The 16,497-nt window shown below is 38.7% G+C and overlaps 1 protein-coding gene across 5 annotated transcripts in view; it reads left to right on the forward strand.

The window, feature by feature from the left end:
- LOC146511668 (A-type potassium channel modulatory protein DPP6-like) overlaps positions 1 to 16,497 on the forward strand; it is a 262,569-nt gene that overhangs the window by 129,581 nt on the left and 116,491 nt on the right. The window contains exon 1 of one of the 5 annotated variants that reach the window (XM_085173045.1): positions 10,253 to 15,740. The exons of the other annotated variants lie outside the window; for them this stretch is intronic. Within the exon in view, the coding sequence (XP_085029171.1) occupies positions 15,684 to 15,740 (57 nt within the window). The 5' untranslated portion in view covers positions 10,253 to 15,683. Of the gene's footprint in view, positions 1 to 10,252; positions 15,741 to 16,497 lie in introns of those variants that run through there. 5 annotated transcript variants of the gene reach the window in all.

Raw genomic sequence — 16,497 nt, forward strand, 5'->3', positions numbered from 1 at the left:
AGTTAATTACGTTACAGCCAAGTACATTATTTTCAGGCGAGAATGTTGCTGTGTAAACTTCAAATATCTGCTCGGTTTATCAAGACATCACATATTTGCATAAGTGCTCCGACTTTTTCGGAGACATCTGCTACCCACCAGCTCGATGGCTGAACGGGGTTCAAGGCTCACTAGAGCTGGCGATAACACGGAAATCCCCGGCACATATGTTTTCAGATGCCCACGGTCTTTTGCTGCTCATCTTAAACATTATATATATATAAGTCACTTAGATAACTTACAAATGTTATTGTTTGGCTTTTTTAAGTGTTTTATTTGTTCCTGAGTAAATCAGATTAAAGTTATAGTTTTCACACAGCTGAATAAACGTCAAACAGAAAACTGATTAAACAGAAGTGTGAGATGGCAGAGAATTTACTCCAGTGTCCTGTTATATTTTAGATAGCAAGGAGCAGACGGCTGAGTTTATTAAACTGCACCGAGACAATCTGCTTAATAAACTATCATCTTGTCTTTATTTTTAGTTAGCACATACCTTAAACACTTCAAGTTGTAAGCTAATGATAGTTATATAAGAGCAGATGGATGCTGGTGCAATAAGCTGTGTTTTATATCCAATGCATGATTAGACAACTAATCACAAAAATAATCGGTGACTAGTCGACTATCAAAATAATCATTTGTGACGGGTAGACTGTGATCAAAGTGGGATGAACAATGAACGGCATGATGGTTATCTGCTACCGCAGAGTCCGAAGAGTGCTAAGGAAATATCCCCCAAACAGTTTTACCACCAGGACCATCACCCTTAACCTTTGATACAAGGCTGGTTGCTATCAGGTATTTACATCAAATTCAGATCATACTGTTCAAATGTGACAGCAAAAATCAACTCATCCAACCAGCCAACATTTTCTGATCTTCTGCAGCCCAGTTTTGCTGAACCTCTGTCAAATGTAGAGTGGTACCTGCTGTGGTCTTCTGCTGCTGTAGCCCATCTGCCTCAAGGTTTGATATGTTGTGCACTCAGAAATGCTCTTCTGCTTATCTTGGTTGTAATGAGTGGTTATTTGAAATACAGTTCTCAGGAACTAGTCTGGCCATTCTTTCCTCACCTTTAGCATTAACTCACTGGATGTTAGCTCACTGGATGTTTTCTGGGGGTTTTTTTTTTGACAATTGTCTGTAAATCCTAGAGATAGTTGTGCATGAAAATCCCAGTAGACCAGTTTCTGACATACACAGACCAGCCCATCTGGCAAACCATGCCACATTTGAAGTCTTTTTTTACTGTACATAGATATAGTTAGTAATAGTACCTTTTTATCTCTTAATTTTAGCCAAATTTAGTGAATTATTATTTATTTGTAATGTCTAGTCTTATATCTCTTGGAGATATATATTTTTTTATATTCTTATAAATGCACCATGGGCGGCTTGGGGTGAAACGGCATTTCGGTATGCTGTATCCTGTGTATATTGTTGTACTGGCAATAAAGACCTTGAATCTTGTATCTTAAAGCCACTTTAATGACCTTTCATCTCATGATGTTTGGTTCAAATTTGAGCAGCTCAACCTAATCACGTCTACATGCCTCAAAGCATTGAGTTGCTGCATTATTGTGCAGTTGTACAACTGAACCTTACAAAGTGGCCATCAGAATGATAGGGCTCCCTCAGCTAGCTAGCTAAATAGAAAACTAAACTGTTAATTGGGCAAAAAAAAGAGTGTGTAGCAAGCTAAATACACAAATTATCGTCTAGCTGGATTTTCAGGGTTATTTTCTTTCCACTTTGTCTTCCCTTCCTGTTACATTACCAAATGTGCAAGCAAAATTGTAAGTTGTTGTAAAGTTAGAAAAAGACAAAAAACCAAGCAGAAACATTTCAGAGGTTTTAAATGAATGCCACTTTTATGTAAATGTAAACTGGTCTATCTCACTCTATTTTTTTCCTTGTTTTTTCTTTTTCTTTTTTCAATTTCATAACCCTGACGTTCCCATTAATTCTGTGTGCAGTCTGTATGCATTGGTCTTCACCGGTATTCTGTTCAGGGTCGACAACTACAACACAGAGTACTGTATTGGAAAAAGTCATTTCGAATATGCCTGCACGTACAAACTCTGTACTTTATAATCAACTCTATTCAGGCAAAATCCGTGTTATTAAAATCCCGTCATTACTGATATGCAGGGGGTTTTGACATTGAATCAGAAAAGCTTGATAAAAAAAGGGTGATTTTTGATAACGAATCTCCGCCGTCGAGGTTATTTGGTTTGTCTTTGTCGGAACCCGCCCTCCTTACCCAGTTGCTTATCTTCTGTCTTAGGAGACGAGAAGTTTTAATGAGTTATTTTATTGCCTGCTTCGAGGAAGTATCCCCCTGCTAGCAATCTCACCTTTAATATTTCAAATCATCCTCAGCTCACCCTCACACAAAAGAATACTCTGTGGGTATAAGCAGCTTATCGGGACTACCTTTACCTCTATAATTACCTCTTAAATCAACTTGTGATCTAGGCTGATCTGTCCCATCTTCAAAACTTCAGGCGAAATGGCTGACTTTTAAATTGAATGGTATAGATCTGTTTTGACTCTTGCTTCTGGGATGCAGACAGAAATGTGTTTGATCACTTTACTTTTTCCATTCTCTTATGTTTTCATTTTTTATTTATTTTTTTTTATTTTTTGAGGCTGGTTGTTGTTGCTGCTCGGAGGGATTTGTCAAGTAGAGTATGATTGTCAACACCTATAAAAGAAGATCCAGTTCCAGCGTTACCCTCCCTGGGCATCAGCGAGCCCACCTCCGGGTCTTAAACTTTCATTGTTGTTCACTTTTTATTTGTCTCTTTACAGCACTGGCACACACTATACATATGTCAAACACCTCTTCAGTGTGTGACGTATCTTCATAAACTCTCTGTATTTAAATTTCCCCTGTGGCACAAGTGCGCTACCTGTCAAAAAAAACCCTTTTTTAGCATAACCATCTATTCTTCTCCTGGCTGGGTAAGAGAGCGCCCCACCAAGCTCCACTTCTATCTCAGTGCCACCATGCACCGCTGGTCCTATTAGAAACCCAAGGGCATGGCTAACAGAGCACAGAGGCACGGGCAGTGACAAATTCACAACAAAGCTTTTCTGTGAGGAATGAAACAAGCATGGAGGTTGAAGGAATGAGGGGCGAGTGAGGGAGAAAAAGAGAGAGACCTGGTGTGATGAAAGGACATGTGGCCCACTGTGACAAATGTTCTCCCAACTTGTGATTTATCATGGTCTAGAGACTAAGAGAGCAACGCAGGCAGCAGCTACAGCTCAACCACTGCAGTTACAAATAACTTCTCTGTATTTTCTTTTCTTTTTTTTTTTTTGCTTTTGCTTGCTCTTTTTTACTAATTTATTTATTTATCTGAGTATATAAAATGGTTATATCATCACATTTTAACACAAGTCACTCTTTTTCTTAAAGCCTTGAGCTATTTTGTGGGAAACTTTATATTATCGTAATGCCCTGTGGGACAAAGGCATTGTTTACATTATTTTTGGACTCACAGCTCTATTTCTCATTCAGGCAGAAACTGCTGAAGCGCACAGTTCGCTAGCTTATTGTTTATTGAATAAGCTTTAATAGAGCACACTGACATAGCACTTCAGAAGTTTGCATAGAATGCATATGCGTGTGAGAGAGGCTTTTTTTTTCAGAAAAATGTGCCACTTTGTCCAGTTTTTTTCAAGCCTTTATGGCTTTATGGCCCAAAACTGAAGCAGTTATGAGCATATTTGTGTTCCTTAAGAATGCTTAAACCAAAAAGGTGTTGCATTTCCTTTGATTATTAGTGTTTTTCAGAGTAGATCTGTTACTATTATTTAGAAAGGAAAAGAGTGGTAATTGAAAAATGTTAAGAGCAAAATCAATTTGGTATAACAGAAACATTATTTCTTTTGGGTTTTGTTTGTTTGTTTGTTTGTTTTACTTTTTTGTGATTTCTTCTTTGAGTCTGAATCCAAATGTTAGAAACATTTACAGTAAATATCAGACCCTATTGAGCTTCAGTTTGGTTTGTGGTGTCATTGAGGGTGTATTTTTTTAAATAAAAGTCTCAGAAATATTATTTTATTTAGAGGAAAAGAAGATCCAGCTTTAATAGGAATAATGTTTTTTGTAGCACAAGTGAATGAAAGGGCACTGTAATTATTATATGCCTACACATGAGTCAGAATGACTCGCTCTTTCAAGAGAATCATGTCCTTTTTTCTGACTCTAGCTTTTGCTTTCTTCTTCGTGTTCAGTTAGTTTATCATGGAGAACAACACGTTCCATCTCAGGAAAATTACAGGGTGTACTGAGGTCATTGCTGATTACTCCAATTGCTCTGCTACTCTCCACACACTTTGCACAAAAGCTAGTCCATCTAAAAACAATGTCAGTTTGATAGCAAAACTGCATTTATTCTACTGAAGAAAAAAACAAAGATCCACTCGTGTTTGACTTGAATATCTAATTTATGCTTGTTTGCATTCCACAAAATACAATCAAATATTTCTTCAGGATGACAGCCACCCCATGCGTACAGCCAAGTTATAAGTCATTTAATCAGTCGGAGATTACATGGAGACACAAAAGATAATGAGACAGCCTAAATCCACAGAAGACCCCGAATGAGTTCTTCGCAACGCTTGGAACAGCGTTCCTGCCAATAATCATGAAAACTGTACACAGTCATGAATTCTAATTAGTAAGACTTAAATAAGACTTAAAAAAAAAAAAGCGTGTGCAGAAAATAACTGAATTTTGTTCTAAAAAGTGCTCAAGGTAGTACACGATGGAGCCCAATGCATGTTTTTTAGTTTGATACTGATATTTAGTGAAATGAAATTCCAACATATATCACCTTTCAGATGCATGTATTATAAACCGATTTACCTAACCTGTTTATTGGAGTTATTTATCCACTCATTTATGTTCTATCTATCTCTGCTCGGCTCAGCTGGTTGTTGCATTTGTGGACAAACTGCAACATTAACAATTACAATGTGGTTTAATGTGTTTGTGCTGTTTCATCTTTACTTTTAATTTTCATTCATTGGTCTCTATAAATCCTGATACCTGTAGAGCAAATAGCTAATCAGTCAGGCTGTAGTAAGCTTACAATTAAGATAAGGTACTCCTATCCTGCTTCATACAACTAAATAACTTCAAGTGAAATATAATCTGTGTGTATTCTAAGTGGCACATTTGTCTACTTTTATTATTTACTTTGTTCTCTTTGTTTTATTGAAATGTTTTTATAAAAGCGTTGCCAATTAGAATGTTCCCTGTGTCGAGGGTAAGTGTAATAAGTTAAAGCTTGAAAGCTTTTCAGTCAATAATTTGTGTTCTTCCTGTTTAATTTAGTTCTTTGTTAACTGATTGTTTTCATGTGTATTTTTGGTTGTTTTTGCCAAAAAGAAAACAATTTAATAAGAAGAATAAAAAAACCTACATCTTCATTCATTTCTTTTTCTTTATGTCTTAAAACTGTGATTCACACCAACAATACTTTGCTCACAAGCAATGATGTCTGCACAAGCTGCCATTGGCACATTTAATGAATCTCAAAATTCAGTTCAATTTTATTCAATTTCAATTTTATTTATATAGTGCAAAATCAACAACAACTGGCTCAAGGCACTCAAGAAAACAGAGAAAACCCGAACAATCATATGATTCCCTTTGAGCAAGCACTTTGGTGACAGCGGGAAGGAAGAACTCCCTTTTAACAGAAAGAAACCTCCAGCAGAACCAGGCTCAGGGAGGGGCGGCCGTGTGCTGCGACCAGTTGGGGTGAGGGGAAAGTGTTATATTTTCACGCATGCTAAAACAAAAAGCAGAAATCAGATTGCGTTGCTTAAAATTTTTTTAAAGTGCATGTGAAGAAAAGCTAATACACCCTTACAGGCACACAAAAATATATGTTAGATTTCTATTTTAAGTTACTTGACAACTGATAAATCGGAGCGCAATTTCTTCCGAAAGTGTCCCCACTTTACTTCAAAAACTTTTGCACAATTTTATTTTCTTTACTCCCTTCTTTGCTTTTGAAAACTCTCCGCCGGTAGTCCACGAAACAGTTCAGTGCTGCAATTGCAAATAATGAGTGGTAATTTTAAAGAAACTGCCATGCAAGAATGAATCCTTTCTAGTCAAATCAATTTATAATAATGATAGGACACTGATGACATTTGATGCTTGTTCGAGATGCTTGTTTTCTCAAAGGCTGGAGCTGTAACTTCTCTGGAGAAAAAAAAGCAGGAGAAAGCTATTGTGCTGTTATTTTTCTCTCCGGGTTCCCACTTCCTGGAGAAAGGAGTCCTGGATGTGGCTGTGAAATGCGCTGTCGGAGCTGTCCATTAAGTGGTGCTGAAATCTATTTCAGCACATCGAGGCTTTTGATGGCGTCTGGATCAGTACTGGGAGCTGTCCTTTTGCCTGGTGCTGAAGTGTGTTATAGTGTTGTGGCTTTTTTTTAACAGAGCTCTAAATGTGTTAGCAGGTGCTGGTAGTGTGTTGTTACTCTCTGTGTAGCAGAAAGTGTTGGTTCTTGAAAAAGTGACACGATGTGCTGCTGAAGAAGCACTTGCTATCACCTGAAAGAGCAAGTGAAAAAGTGCTAATCACAGCTGCTTTGAGAGTGTATGTATGAATGTATGTCTGTATGGATGGATGTTAGAAAGTTATTCAGAGTCAGATCAGTTTTCCAATCATGCAAAACACAAGGCACTGATTTAAAGCGATCCTGAGGGAGCCCATTGTAATGCATTAGAAAACCGCTGCTTTCATGACAGTGTGAGCTTTCAAAAACAAGATGATGTCCATGCTGCACCTGTTAGACTATGCTATTAGCATATATTAGCTCTGTGTGGAAACGACAGGTAGAGTAGAGTAACTTTAACAAGGACATAGAAACACAATTGCATGGCCAAGGAAGAAACTAATGAAAGCCCTCTTTATTATTACAGGAAGTGCAGACACAGAAAAGTATTTTCCTGAACCCCCGACCTTTGGCCTGACCTGGAAAAGAAGCGCATAATAGTTTGGCAGGTTTGGTTATGGCAATAAAAACAAATGTTAATTGTGCTGTCTTTGGAGTGATTTTCAGAAACTGTGTGCTAAGGTTAGATGCAGGTTAACGAGCGGCACAGCTTCTAGCACTTGTGATCCATTCTCAACGTGGTTTAGCCAGTAGACCTTTAAAGGTTTTATGTGGCTCCAAAAGGGAAGTAAGGATTGGATGAAACATGTTCAAACTTACTCACTTGAAATAATTGCTTTAAATAAAGTTGCTGGTTGACAGGGGATTTTTAAAGATGTCTGCTTATTTTATTTTATCCACATCAGCAGCAGACTAATCAAAGACAGCAGAAACCTCTGTGTTCAGCAGTGTTTCAATTGATTTTCTCATATGTTCTTTCCTGGCTCTGGACCTCATCTCTGCCTCAAGCAATCCAGCCACGTCTTCACTTTAGCTGCGTATTTACATGTGCAGTTTCTCCGTGTGGTTGTGTGTAGTTTATTTATACAGGAAATGGTCCATTGCTGTCAAAAGGATGAAGTTGTTTTAAATATCTTTTTTACTTTATAGGCTCTGATTGTTCTGTAAGTTTCCACATCTCAGTACTACAATGTTTCAGAGTCAACTATTAATAGCAGACCTGTAGTAGATTTACTGCCTCAGGAGCCTTGAGGTAGATGTACTTATTGCCCAAAGTGATGATATAAGCAGCTCATCTGAAGCAGATGAGCTGGCAGTGAATATCATAAATGATCCCACTCTGTAATTTTAGTTGCTGATATAGCTTGGTCTCTCACCTGAGGGGTTAAAAAAAAGTGATGATGAAAAGTGAAGATGATGCCGCATGAAGACCTGCATGGTTTCTTGCCTTATTTTAGCAGCAGACAGAATGTACTGTATACAGCAAGTATGCTGATAAGAAAAAGGCTAGAAAAACTCATTCACAACAGACGTGCTCATCAGCCCGGTGCTGGAAACAGAGGCATGGTTGTGGAATCTGGCTCTGTTGACATTTCACGCCTGAGTGCTGTGAAGACTGATGAGTCACACCTGGCATAACTGAATCCTGATGCAGGGCCTCTCCGTCAGGATGATGGGTCCGAGCTATATTTATGTAAGACCTCACATAGGCTCTTTACAAGGAGACAGAGAAGGAGGGGGAAAGATGGAAAAGCAATTATTTATTTCCAGTATCCCAATGCTCGCTGTCATTCGTCAGCCAAATAGGAGTGGAAAAATTGAGGCACACACTCATATCATTCACCACCTGCAGGGAGGCTGAGTACTACTGCGAAATACTATGCATGATTTTTGCAACATCAAAATTTACCTCCCAAGAAAGAATATTGGAGTCTACAAGGAAACTGATAACTCCCTAATCAAAACAGGTCATGGTGCATGACTTTTGTTCAACTTTTGTATTGTGCTGGTCTGTTAGGAAATAAAATAACACTGACAGTTGGTTTTGGTTATATGCACTGTCGGAATATGTTCTGGAAGACTGAAACAGGCTATAACTTTTTTTAGATTTTCTTCACAGATTGGTGTGTTGGGACACATTTTATGCTTGTGGATTTTCAATGTGGGTACGCATAAAATTCAAAGCAATTGGGAACTAAATTTTCAGCATGAGAGTGTGGACACAGCACACCTGGTTTAATTAATCACATGGTTATTTTGCTACATTCAAGACAGTCTCAGTTTCAGTGTCTTTCATAAATGTTCCCTGGACTTCTTTTATGGGCTCTTTGGTGTATTTTTAAGGCTATCATTTTATCAGCTAGGACAAGACTGATAAAACATGTCAGCACTCCCTCAGAAATTACATTCTTACCATTTGGATGTAAATTAAAGGAAATGAATGTACTTTATATGAGTCTTTAGATTTCAGTTCAGGGACTTTTAATACAATTGAGCTTGGTTCAGTTGAAATACTGCACAGGCACTCAGTGAGATTTATGTGGGATTTAGCAGGTGGGGAAATCCTTAGATTCAGTGTAGCAGGGGCAAGCGACTAACCTGTTTTCTTTGTGGCCAAACCTGTGCGATCAGCTGACCTCTGCTGCTCTGAGCATTATTTTTTGTGACAAGTGAAGCTAAAGAGCATCAACAAAATCAAATGGCTCACTGCCATCTTTGACCTAACCTAACAGTGAGGATTGAAGGTAGATACTATGCCATAGCAGTAAACTATCATAACAGAGGGCCAGCTCTTCTTTACCTTGGTGAGTTATTCACACACAACCTTGGAAAAACACACAAAAAAACAATGAATTTATTGTTAAATTCACATTGTGAATTAAGCAGGAAAGTTTAATCTAGCCTGCCGGGAATTCTAAAATGAATGGCATTGTACAAACTTTTAATTTCTTCCAGTTTCTCAAATTCATTTCCCAAGCATCACGCTTCATGTACTGCCACCTCTTTCCATGTGAATGTTCTCATTGATATTAGTGTAGTTTTCATATATGTGCTGACTGCAAAAATCCAAATTCTGTACCAGAACCTTGCAAGGCAGATGGCAAAGTTTCATGTTGAAAACCATTTCAAGCAACACAGTTAATCTTCCTCTGCTTCTGTAGTGCTAGCTAGATGCGGAGGGTAGTCTGAGTATCACGATAACGAGCTTTTCCACGTGTGCACGCGTGAAAGAGTGGCAGGAATGACAAAGAGTGGCGGGAAGGTTGTGGACTGTGGGATGCCACTTTATTAGCTTTATTATGAACAAAACTAACAGATTTACTACTTGTTTCAGGATTGTTCCAGTCCATTATGTGTATGGGTAATTGAAAAAGTTCCAGTTGCCTATATATACAGACACCTATTCTGATGTTTTTGGGCATCTCCTGGGTAGAACCAGGACAACACAGTCTCAGGGCAGTTCATCAAATAGTCATAATTTTCAATATATTGGTGTTTTTGGACCCCAATTTGCAAAGTTTCACACAATTTACCACAAAGTGAGTGTTTTACACCCTCAAAGGGCAAGAAAGTCCACATTTGGAGGATGGATAGCGCTGGTGGTGAAGTGAAACATTTCACCGTAAATGTGGCGCACTTTTTCACTTCAGATATACTATTTTTTAAAAGGTATTGATGTCTAATTTTAGAAACTACTTGTTTGGTTTAGAGACTAAAAACTATTGAATTAGATTTAGAAAAATGTCATGATTAGTATATTTGGTTATATTTAAATACATTAGTATTTTAAAAAATAAGTCTATCATTTCATAACTTTATGCTAGATTGAGAGAAATTCAATATATATATTAGCTGAAACCATTTAAATACTATGCTATTTCTTTCTGAGCAGCCAAATAATATGTGAGAGAAGATATAAGCTGGCAACACACTTGTGAACTCATAAGGTCATGCGATCATTTAATAGGAGAGTGATCACAAACTCAGAAGGTTAAAGTGAGAGTAAAAGTAACACACGACCTCTCTCACCTCTCATTTTATCCTCCTGAGCTGAACCAGCTAACACTAATCATTAGTGCGCCATGGGGTTATATTGCTGACATAAACAGGCCAGAGGAAGGATCATTATAGACCCATATGTTTCTTCACAATAATGGTGTATGTGGTCATTTTTTGGCTATAGGGACTCTGCCTCGTTCTTTCAACTGTGTCTGCTTGGATGTTATTTTAGCCTTTCAAGCCTTTTATTAGCACAAAAGACGTAATCGGAAACAAAGCAGATTTCCATGAAATGTGCTTGATGCCTCTCATGCCCACTGGTGTTACCAGGGATTTAATGCTTTGATTCTCCAAGTATCTCCATTTTTAAAAAGCTGTACAGCCAAAGTACTCAAGAAAAAGAGAACAAGATAAATAAAAACAGTTTGCTTTGGACAGAGTTTGCCTTGGTCTCTGTTTCTGAAATTACACTGAAAAAAGAAGCTGTTATTGAATTCAATTTGTGCAACAATTTTTGGAGGCTTTCTTAAAAAATTACAATCGATTGTTCTTGCCCTTGCAGACTGTTCTGAACAATTGCACATACAATTACAGAATGACGGACTGGAAGTGTGCGGGGTAAACTTGAAAAGCTTCTCTAATAATAGCAATTATTATCTATATAATCATTCAGTAGCCATTTTTTCTCTAATATTACAAAGTTAGTGTCAGGGTGAAAATAATGCATCAATTTTAGTATTTAAAGGTTGTGGCAAGCATGTATTAATCTGAGGTTTTAATTAGGCAAAGCACTTTCACTTCATCGGGTTGGCTGCTGGCTTTCCATTGGCAGTGAAATGATGAGGCAGAAGTGAGCGGATGGCTCCATTTGTTTAGACAGGTTGGCACTGCCAGTCAGTTAATTCCTAACTTTTCAGGAATGTGTATTTAAACAGAGCCACCCACCCCCCCAGGAGCATTCATCACTGCCGTCTGGTGTCCATTTGTCAACATCGGAGACGTGAGGTTTGTACGCCTGCTCCTTAACACAGCCACAGCGAGGTAGTGATTGTGTTCTTGGCCGCGGTGGTACAACGACACAGCATCCGTCATCGGCCAATGGGGCTTTGGCCAAAAGTGGCCATCATTAGTCTGGAGCTGATTGATTGGCTGTTGAGAAGTTGTTTCGGTTTCATACATCATCCTGTTGATGGTAAGCACAGACTGAGTTGCGGGGAAGGCTTCTAATGTGGATGAAGCTGTGAACACCGGGTGGCTTTCATTCTTGTTCATGTGTCAGAATTCTGCACACAACCATTAAGTTTTTGTAGCCAACAAATTAGGACCAACAAATTTGAAATGTTTCAAAATTTTGAAAAATGCTGGCAGCTATGAGAGAGTGCATAATGTAGTCCAAATTTTCAGCACTGCACATCACTCTTCATGGCCTACTGTACACAGCCAGAGGAATGTTGGCCTCTTCTGTTTTTTGTTTGGTCTACCACCCTAATCCAGACTGAAGTGTAGTTTTGAACTTAGTTACTTTAGTTTTTAATAAGTTTTATTTACCCTAAATGATGTTGTGGAATTGCATATAAATGGCATGCTACTTCTGGCAGATTTTGTATGTTCGCGTAACGTATATTCAGTTTTCTTCATGTCACTACGTGGTGTTACATGACACAGGAAGTGCTTAACAGTTAAAATAAAAGACTAGGATGTCATTATTTCAACTGAAGTGCCGGAAAACATGCATTGTAAAAACACACAAAAGGACTTACTGGCAATGTTATTCACTGACTATTTCACACACGCACACTTATGTGTCCTCAAGGGGAATTTGGAAATACATGACCCTGTGTAAAATATTAATGAAACAGAATTCAGAAAATTGTTCTGAAACATTATATTAAATTAAAACTCAGAAGTTTGACTGTTTTTTTTATTAGAAGCTTTTTAAATGTCATTCCAGCAACACATTTAATAAATGATAGGACAGCAACAAAAGACAACATAGGCTAATAGTGCAATAGTTTTAGAATAATGTTTCTCAGTATAAGATTGCAAAGAATTTGTGGATTTTATCATGCAGTACGAGGATTATTTAAAAGATTCTGAGAATCTAAAAAAGGGATCCAAGGGACCTGGCTTAAAACTAATATTAAATCATCGTGCTCTCGGGCAGCGCTGAAATAAAAACAGATCCATTGCTCTGTGTGTTTGACTTATTGTGACACAAAAGATATGACAAAAGAGGCACCAAACTGTTGAGCGGCTAAAATCCTATATGAAGCAAGAATAGCTTGTTGGCTTTGCAAAGCACAGCAATTGATCTCCTCTGTTAAAAAAAAACACTTTGAGATTGCTTTTTAAAGAAAAGGTGATGCAACAGAGTGGGAAACATCACCCTCGCATCACCCTTCAGAAACTGCGGATCTACTGGGATTTTCTCACAAAACCATCTCTAGGGTTTACAGAGATCTCTCGGTAAAAGTGCCTTATTGATGCCAGAGGTCATCGGAAAATGACCAGACTGCTTTGAGCAAAAATTCATCGCAACCAAAGTATGCAGAAAGGCATCTCTGAACACATGAAACCTTGGAGCAAATGGGTTATAGCAGTAGAAGAACACACTGATTATCACTCTTGTCAGTTAAGAACAGGAAACTGAGACATTTTGTCCAGGTTTACAAAAAAAATTGGACAATAGAAGATTGGAAAAAGATTACCTGGTTTCACGAGTCTTCATTTTAGCTGCTACATTTGGATGGTAGGTTGTAAATTTGTCATAAAGAACATCCTGCCTTGTATCAATGGGTCAGGCTGGTGGTGGTGTAAAGGTGTGGGAGATATTTATTTTTTAGCTCATGACCATTATTTAAACATGACACCTGCCTTCCTGCGTATTGTTGCTCGTCATGTAGCCATCTTCTGATGTTGGATGACGTCCCATATCGCAAAGCTCAAATCATCTCTAAACTGGTTTCTTGAACATGGCAGTGAGTTCATTGTACACACACTCACACAGACAGTATGGACCAAAATCTCTGATGAATGTTTCAAGCACCTTGTTGATCGTAGCTTTATATTGAGGACTATGTTGTTTTTGATGAGACCAAAATTGAGCTGTTTAGCATCTGTCCATTTGCTATTTTTGTACAGAAAAGGATCATCAATATGAAGCACATTAAGGACATGGAGTTGCTTAACCAGTCTCTGAACTATCCGAGGACTAACCCATCACAGGTGGTAAGCCTAGCCCTATATTTTAGAGAAAGTCCAAACTGACTTTTGGGGGAAATTGTGTTCACAAACCAAAAATGCATATTCAGATTGGGTTAGAGTTAGGTTTTCACCAGTGAAGACTTAGACCTCAGAATGTTAATCACGCCGGTAGCTTTGGACACTTTGCAAAAAGCAAGAAATGTCTAATAGCTGTGCTTGCTACCAATGGTTACTCCACCAGGTAGTAAATAACGTGTTCCAAGGGGATAAAATATTTCATCAACTCTCGAAACAAACCTACCATTGACATATAGACCTCATATTTTTTGTGATTGAATCAAATTATGAATTCAACACCAGGTGAAATACTTCCTATATTATTCCCTCTCTTTTAGATCGGTTCACAGAGAGAAACCCATTTCTTTGGGGAATGCTCAAGTTGTTATTTGTCAATGAAAATATAACATAAGTCAGCATGACTGAAAATAGAAAACAGCAATTTGGCAGAAAAGAATGCAATAATATCACATGCAGGGATATTTTAAAGGTTTTCTTTCTTTCTTTTTTATTTTGAGGCTATCTCTTTTAGAACAACGGGGCTTTTTTCAGTGTCTTGTGCTCTGCTGGTCACAAAAAGCAACACTGCAGATTTTCATTTGGGATTTCAAAGGTAATTGACTTCACCCAGTTGCCACCTGATTTTAATTAACAGTGCAGCACACTCAGTTGCAAACCTGCAATATAAAGAGTCAAACTGGAGACCAAGGTATTAATTAACATTAAGTACATCTAGGAGCAAATCAAAGTAAGTCATTTCCTGACGGTGTTTAATGGAGATTGTACATGATTTCTTGGAGATGTAATTAACTGAACAAGCCCATGAAAAAATTCTTAGTTCTTATCATGAAATGCAGAGAGCAAAATTGGTTCCTTGCTGTTTTACTGCAGTGTAAACTTTTCCTGCTCCTGCTTCAGTCTTAAAGATTCAGTTTAACTCTCAGACTGGCAGAACTGTTTTAAATGCAGTTTTTGCCCAAGCACTAACAAGTCCCACTTTATTGCAGGCTTCTCCATCCTCTGGGTCATAACTTTTTACAGCCACTCATGTCTTGAGCATAATTTCAAACATTCTCACTACTGAATGTGATTACTTTATTACTGCTGCTCCCGAATAACATTTAATACTGTTACATTACATCCAGGCTACTTAGTGTTTCAGTGCCATTACTAATGCATCAGTGCAGCAAGGCATTGAATTTCGTTTTTTTCATAATTACAACAAGAAACGTAATCAGTGCAAAAATTGTTGTATGAAAATGCTGCAGGCATACTGAAGAAAATCAAAGACTAATTTCCCATCGCAAAGTTTACCCGGCAGCTTTACCGCAGCACTGCCTCTGAAAAATAAACGAATGTGGGAATGGACTTAATGAGATGGCGAGCTGGCTTTATTTTTGCAATGAAGGAATCTAAATAAGGCGATGAGACTTTATGATAATGACTGTTCGTGTTTAAAATGGGAGCGTTTTACTGTCCTCGTGAATCTAAGTTCTGAATTAAAGTTTGAACCGCGTGATTTCAACGTGCATCTTTAATTGCAATCCACTCAGTCTGCATCACTTGCAAGTCAAGCGTTTTGCGCGCACGCAGAGTCCCGCACGGAGCGTTTAAAGAAGAGATGCGTGACTCTCTCTCTCCCTGTCTCTCTCTGCTATCTCCTCCTCCTCCTCTCCTCTTTGGCTTCCACTGAAAATCTTTTTTTTTTCTTTGCCGTTTCCCTTCCCGAGCAGCGAGTCCTTATACCACTTGTTATCTCACACCTTGGTCACTGCACACGAAGCTTGTGGGCGCCGGAAAAAGACCGTTTTCCTTTTTCTTCTTTTTTTTGACTTACTGGTTCTGCACCGGTGTGTGTGTGTGCGTCTCTCTGTGTGTGTCTTTCAGTATTTGCATTTTTTCCCTTGCTCCTGCCGGGGAAACAACAGTTTCTCCCAGCTTTAGGGAATCATGACCACAGCAAAGGAAGGCAATGCACCGTCGAAAGCGACTCAACAGCAAGATCAGGTACGGATGAGCTTTCCTGTCACCTCCTCGCATATTAATTACACCGTTAACCTGTGCTGCCCCTCCGCTTTGCTTGGCCAACACGGGGTTTATTTGCATGACACGCTGCAGCGACTTTTTTCACAGACTGAAATGGTGTGCGGAGGGCAGAAACGTGTATAATTTGGTACTCTGAGTTCGTTTAAAGCGGTTGCACAGGGAGTCATTCGTGGAAGTGAAAGGCTAGCCGGTGCTGTCAGATCATCACCGCCGGTAGATTTATTTTACAGCCTCCGTTGTAATCGTCTTTATTATTCAGCGGTAATTATTGTGTGACTTTACGCACGGGAGACAAGGAGCAGCTTGTGTTGTCCATTGCGTCCAGTGCGCTTCACCTTGCAGCGGCAGAGCACGCAAATGAGCCCAATTAACCCAACTTGAATCGCGTTGGAAGGCCTGCAAAAGTGCGACTAATGATTAAATCACTTTTAAATCATCACGTCATCTTCACTCATCTTCTGATCTTTTTTTCCCCAGAGGTGCTCGTTTTTTGTGCTCTCTTCAGTCTGCAGGCTGAGAACACTGTTGCATTTTTTTTTTTTTTTTGATGTGGTGGTGCAGGGTGGCTCTGTTCTGTTTTTATTCGCTACCTCCATCACTCAGTAATGATGGAGCATCTGCTGACCCGCCTCCACAGAGGTACCACAGCCGGCGGACACTTCAGGGAAAATCATTTTAAGCACGAATGTTTCGTGTTGCGATGACAAAGAGCCCTTTT

This window comes from Neolamprologus multifasciatus, chromosome 9 (assembly GCF_963576455.1).
Source record: "Neolamprologus multifasciatus chromosome 9, fNeoMul1.2, whole genome shotgun sequence".
Taxonomy (NCBI): domain Eukaryota; kingdom Metazoa; phylum Chordata; class Actinopteri; order Cichliformes; family Cichlidae; genus Neolamprologus; species Neolamprologus multifasciatus.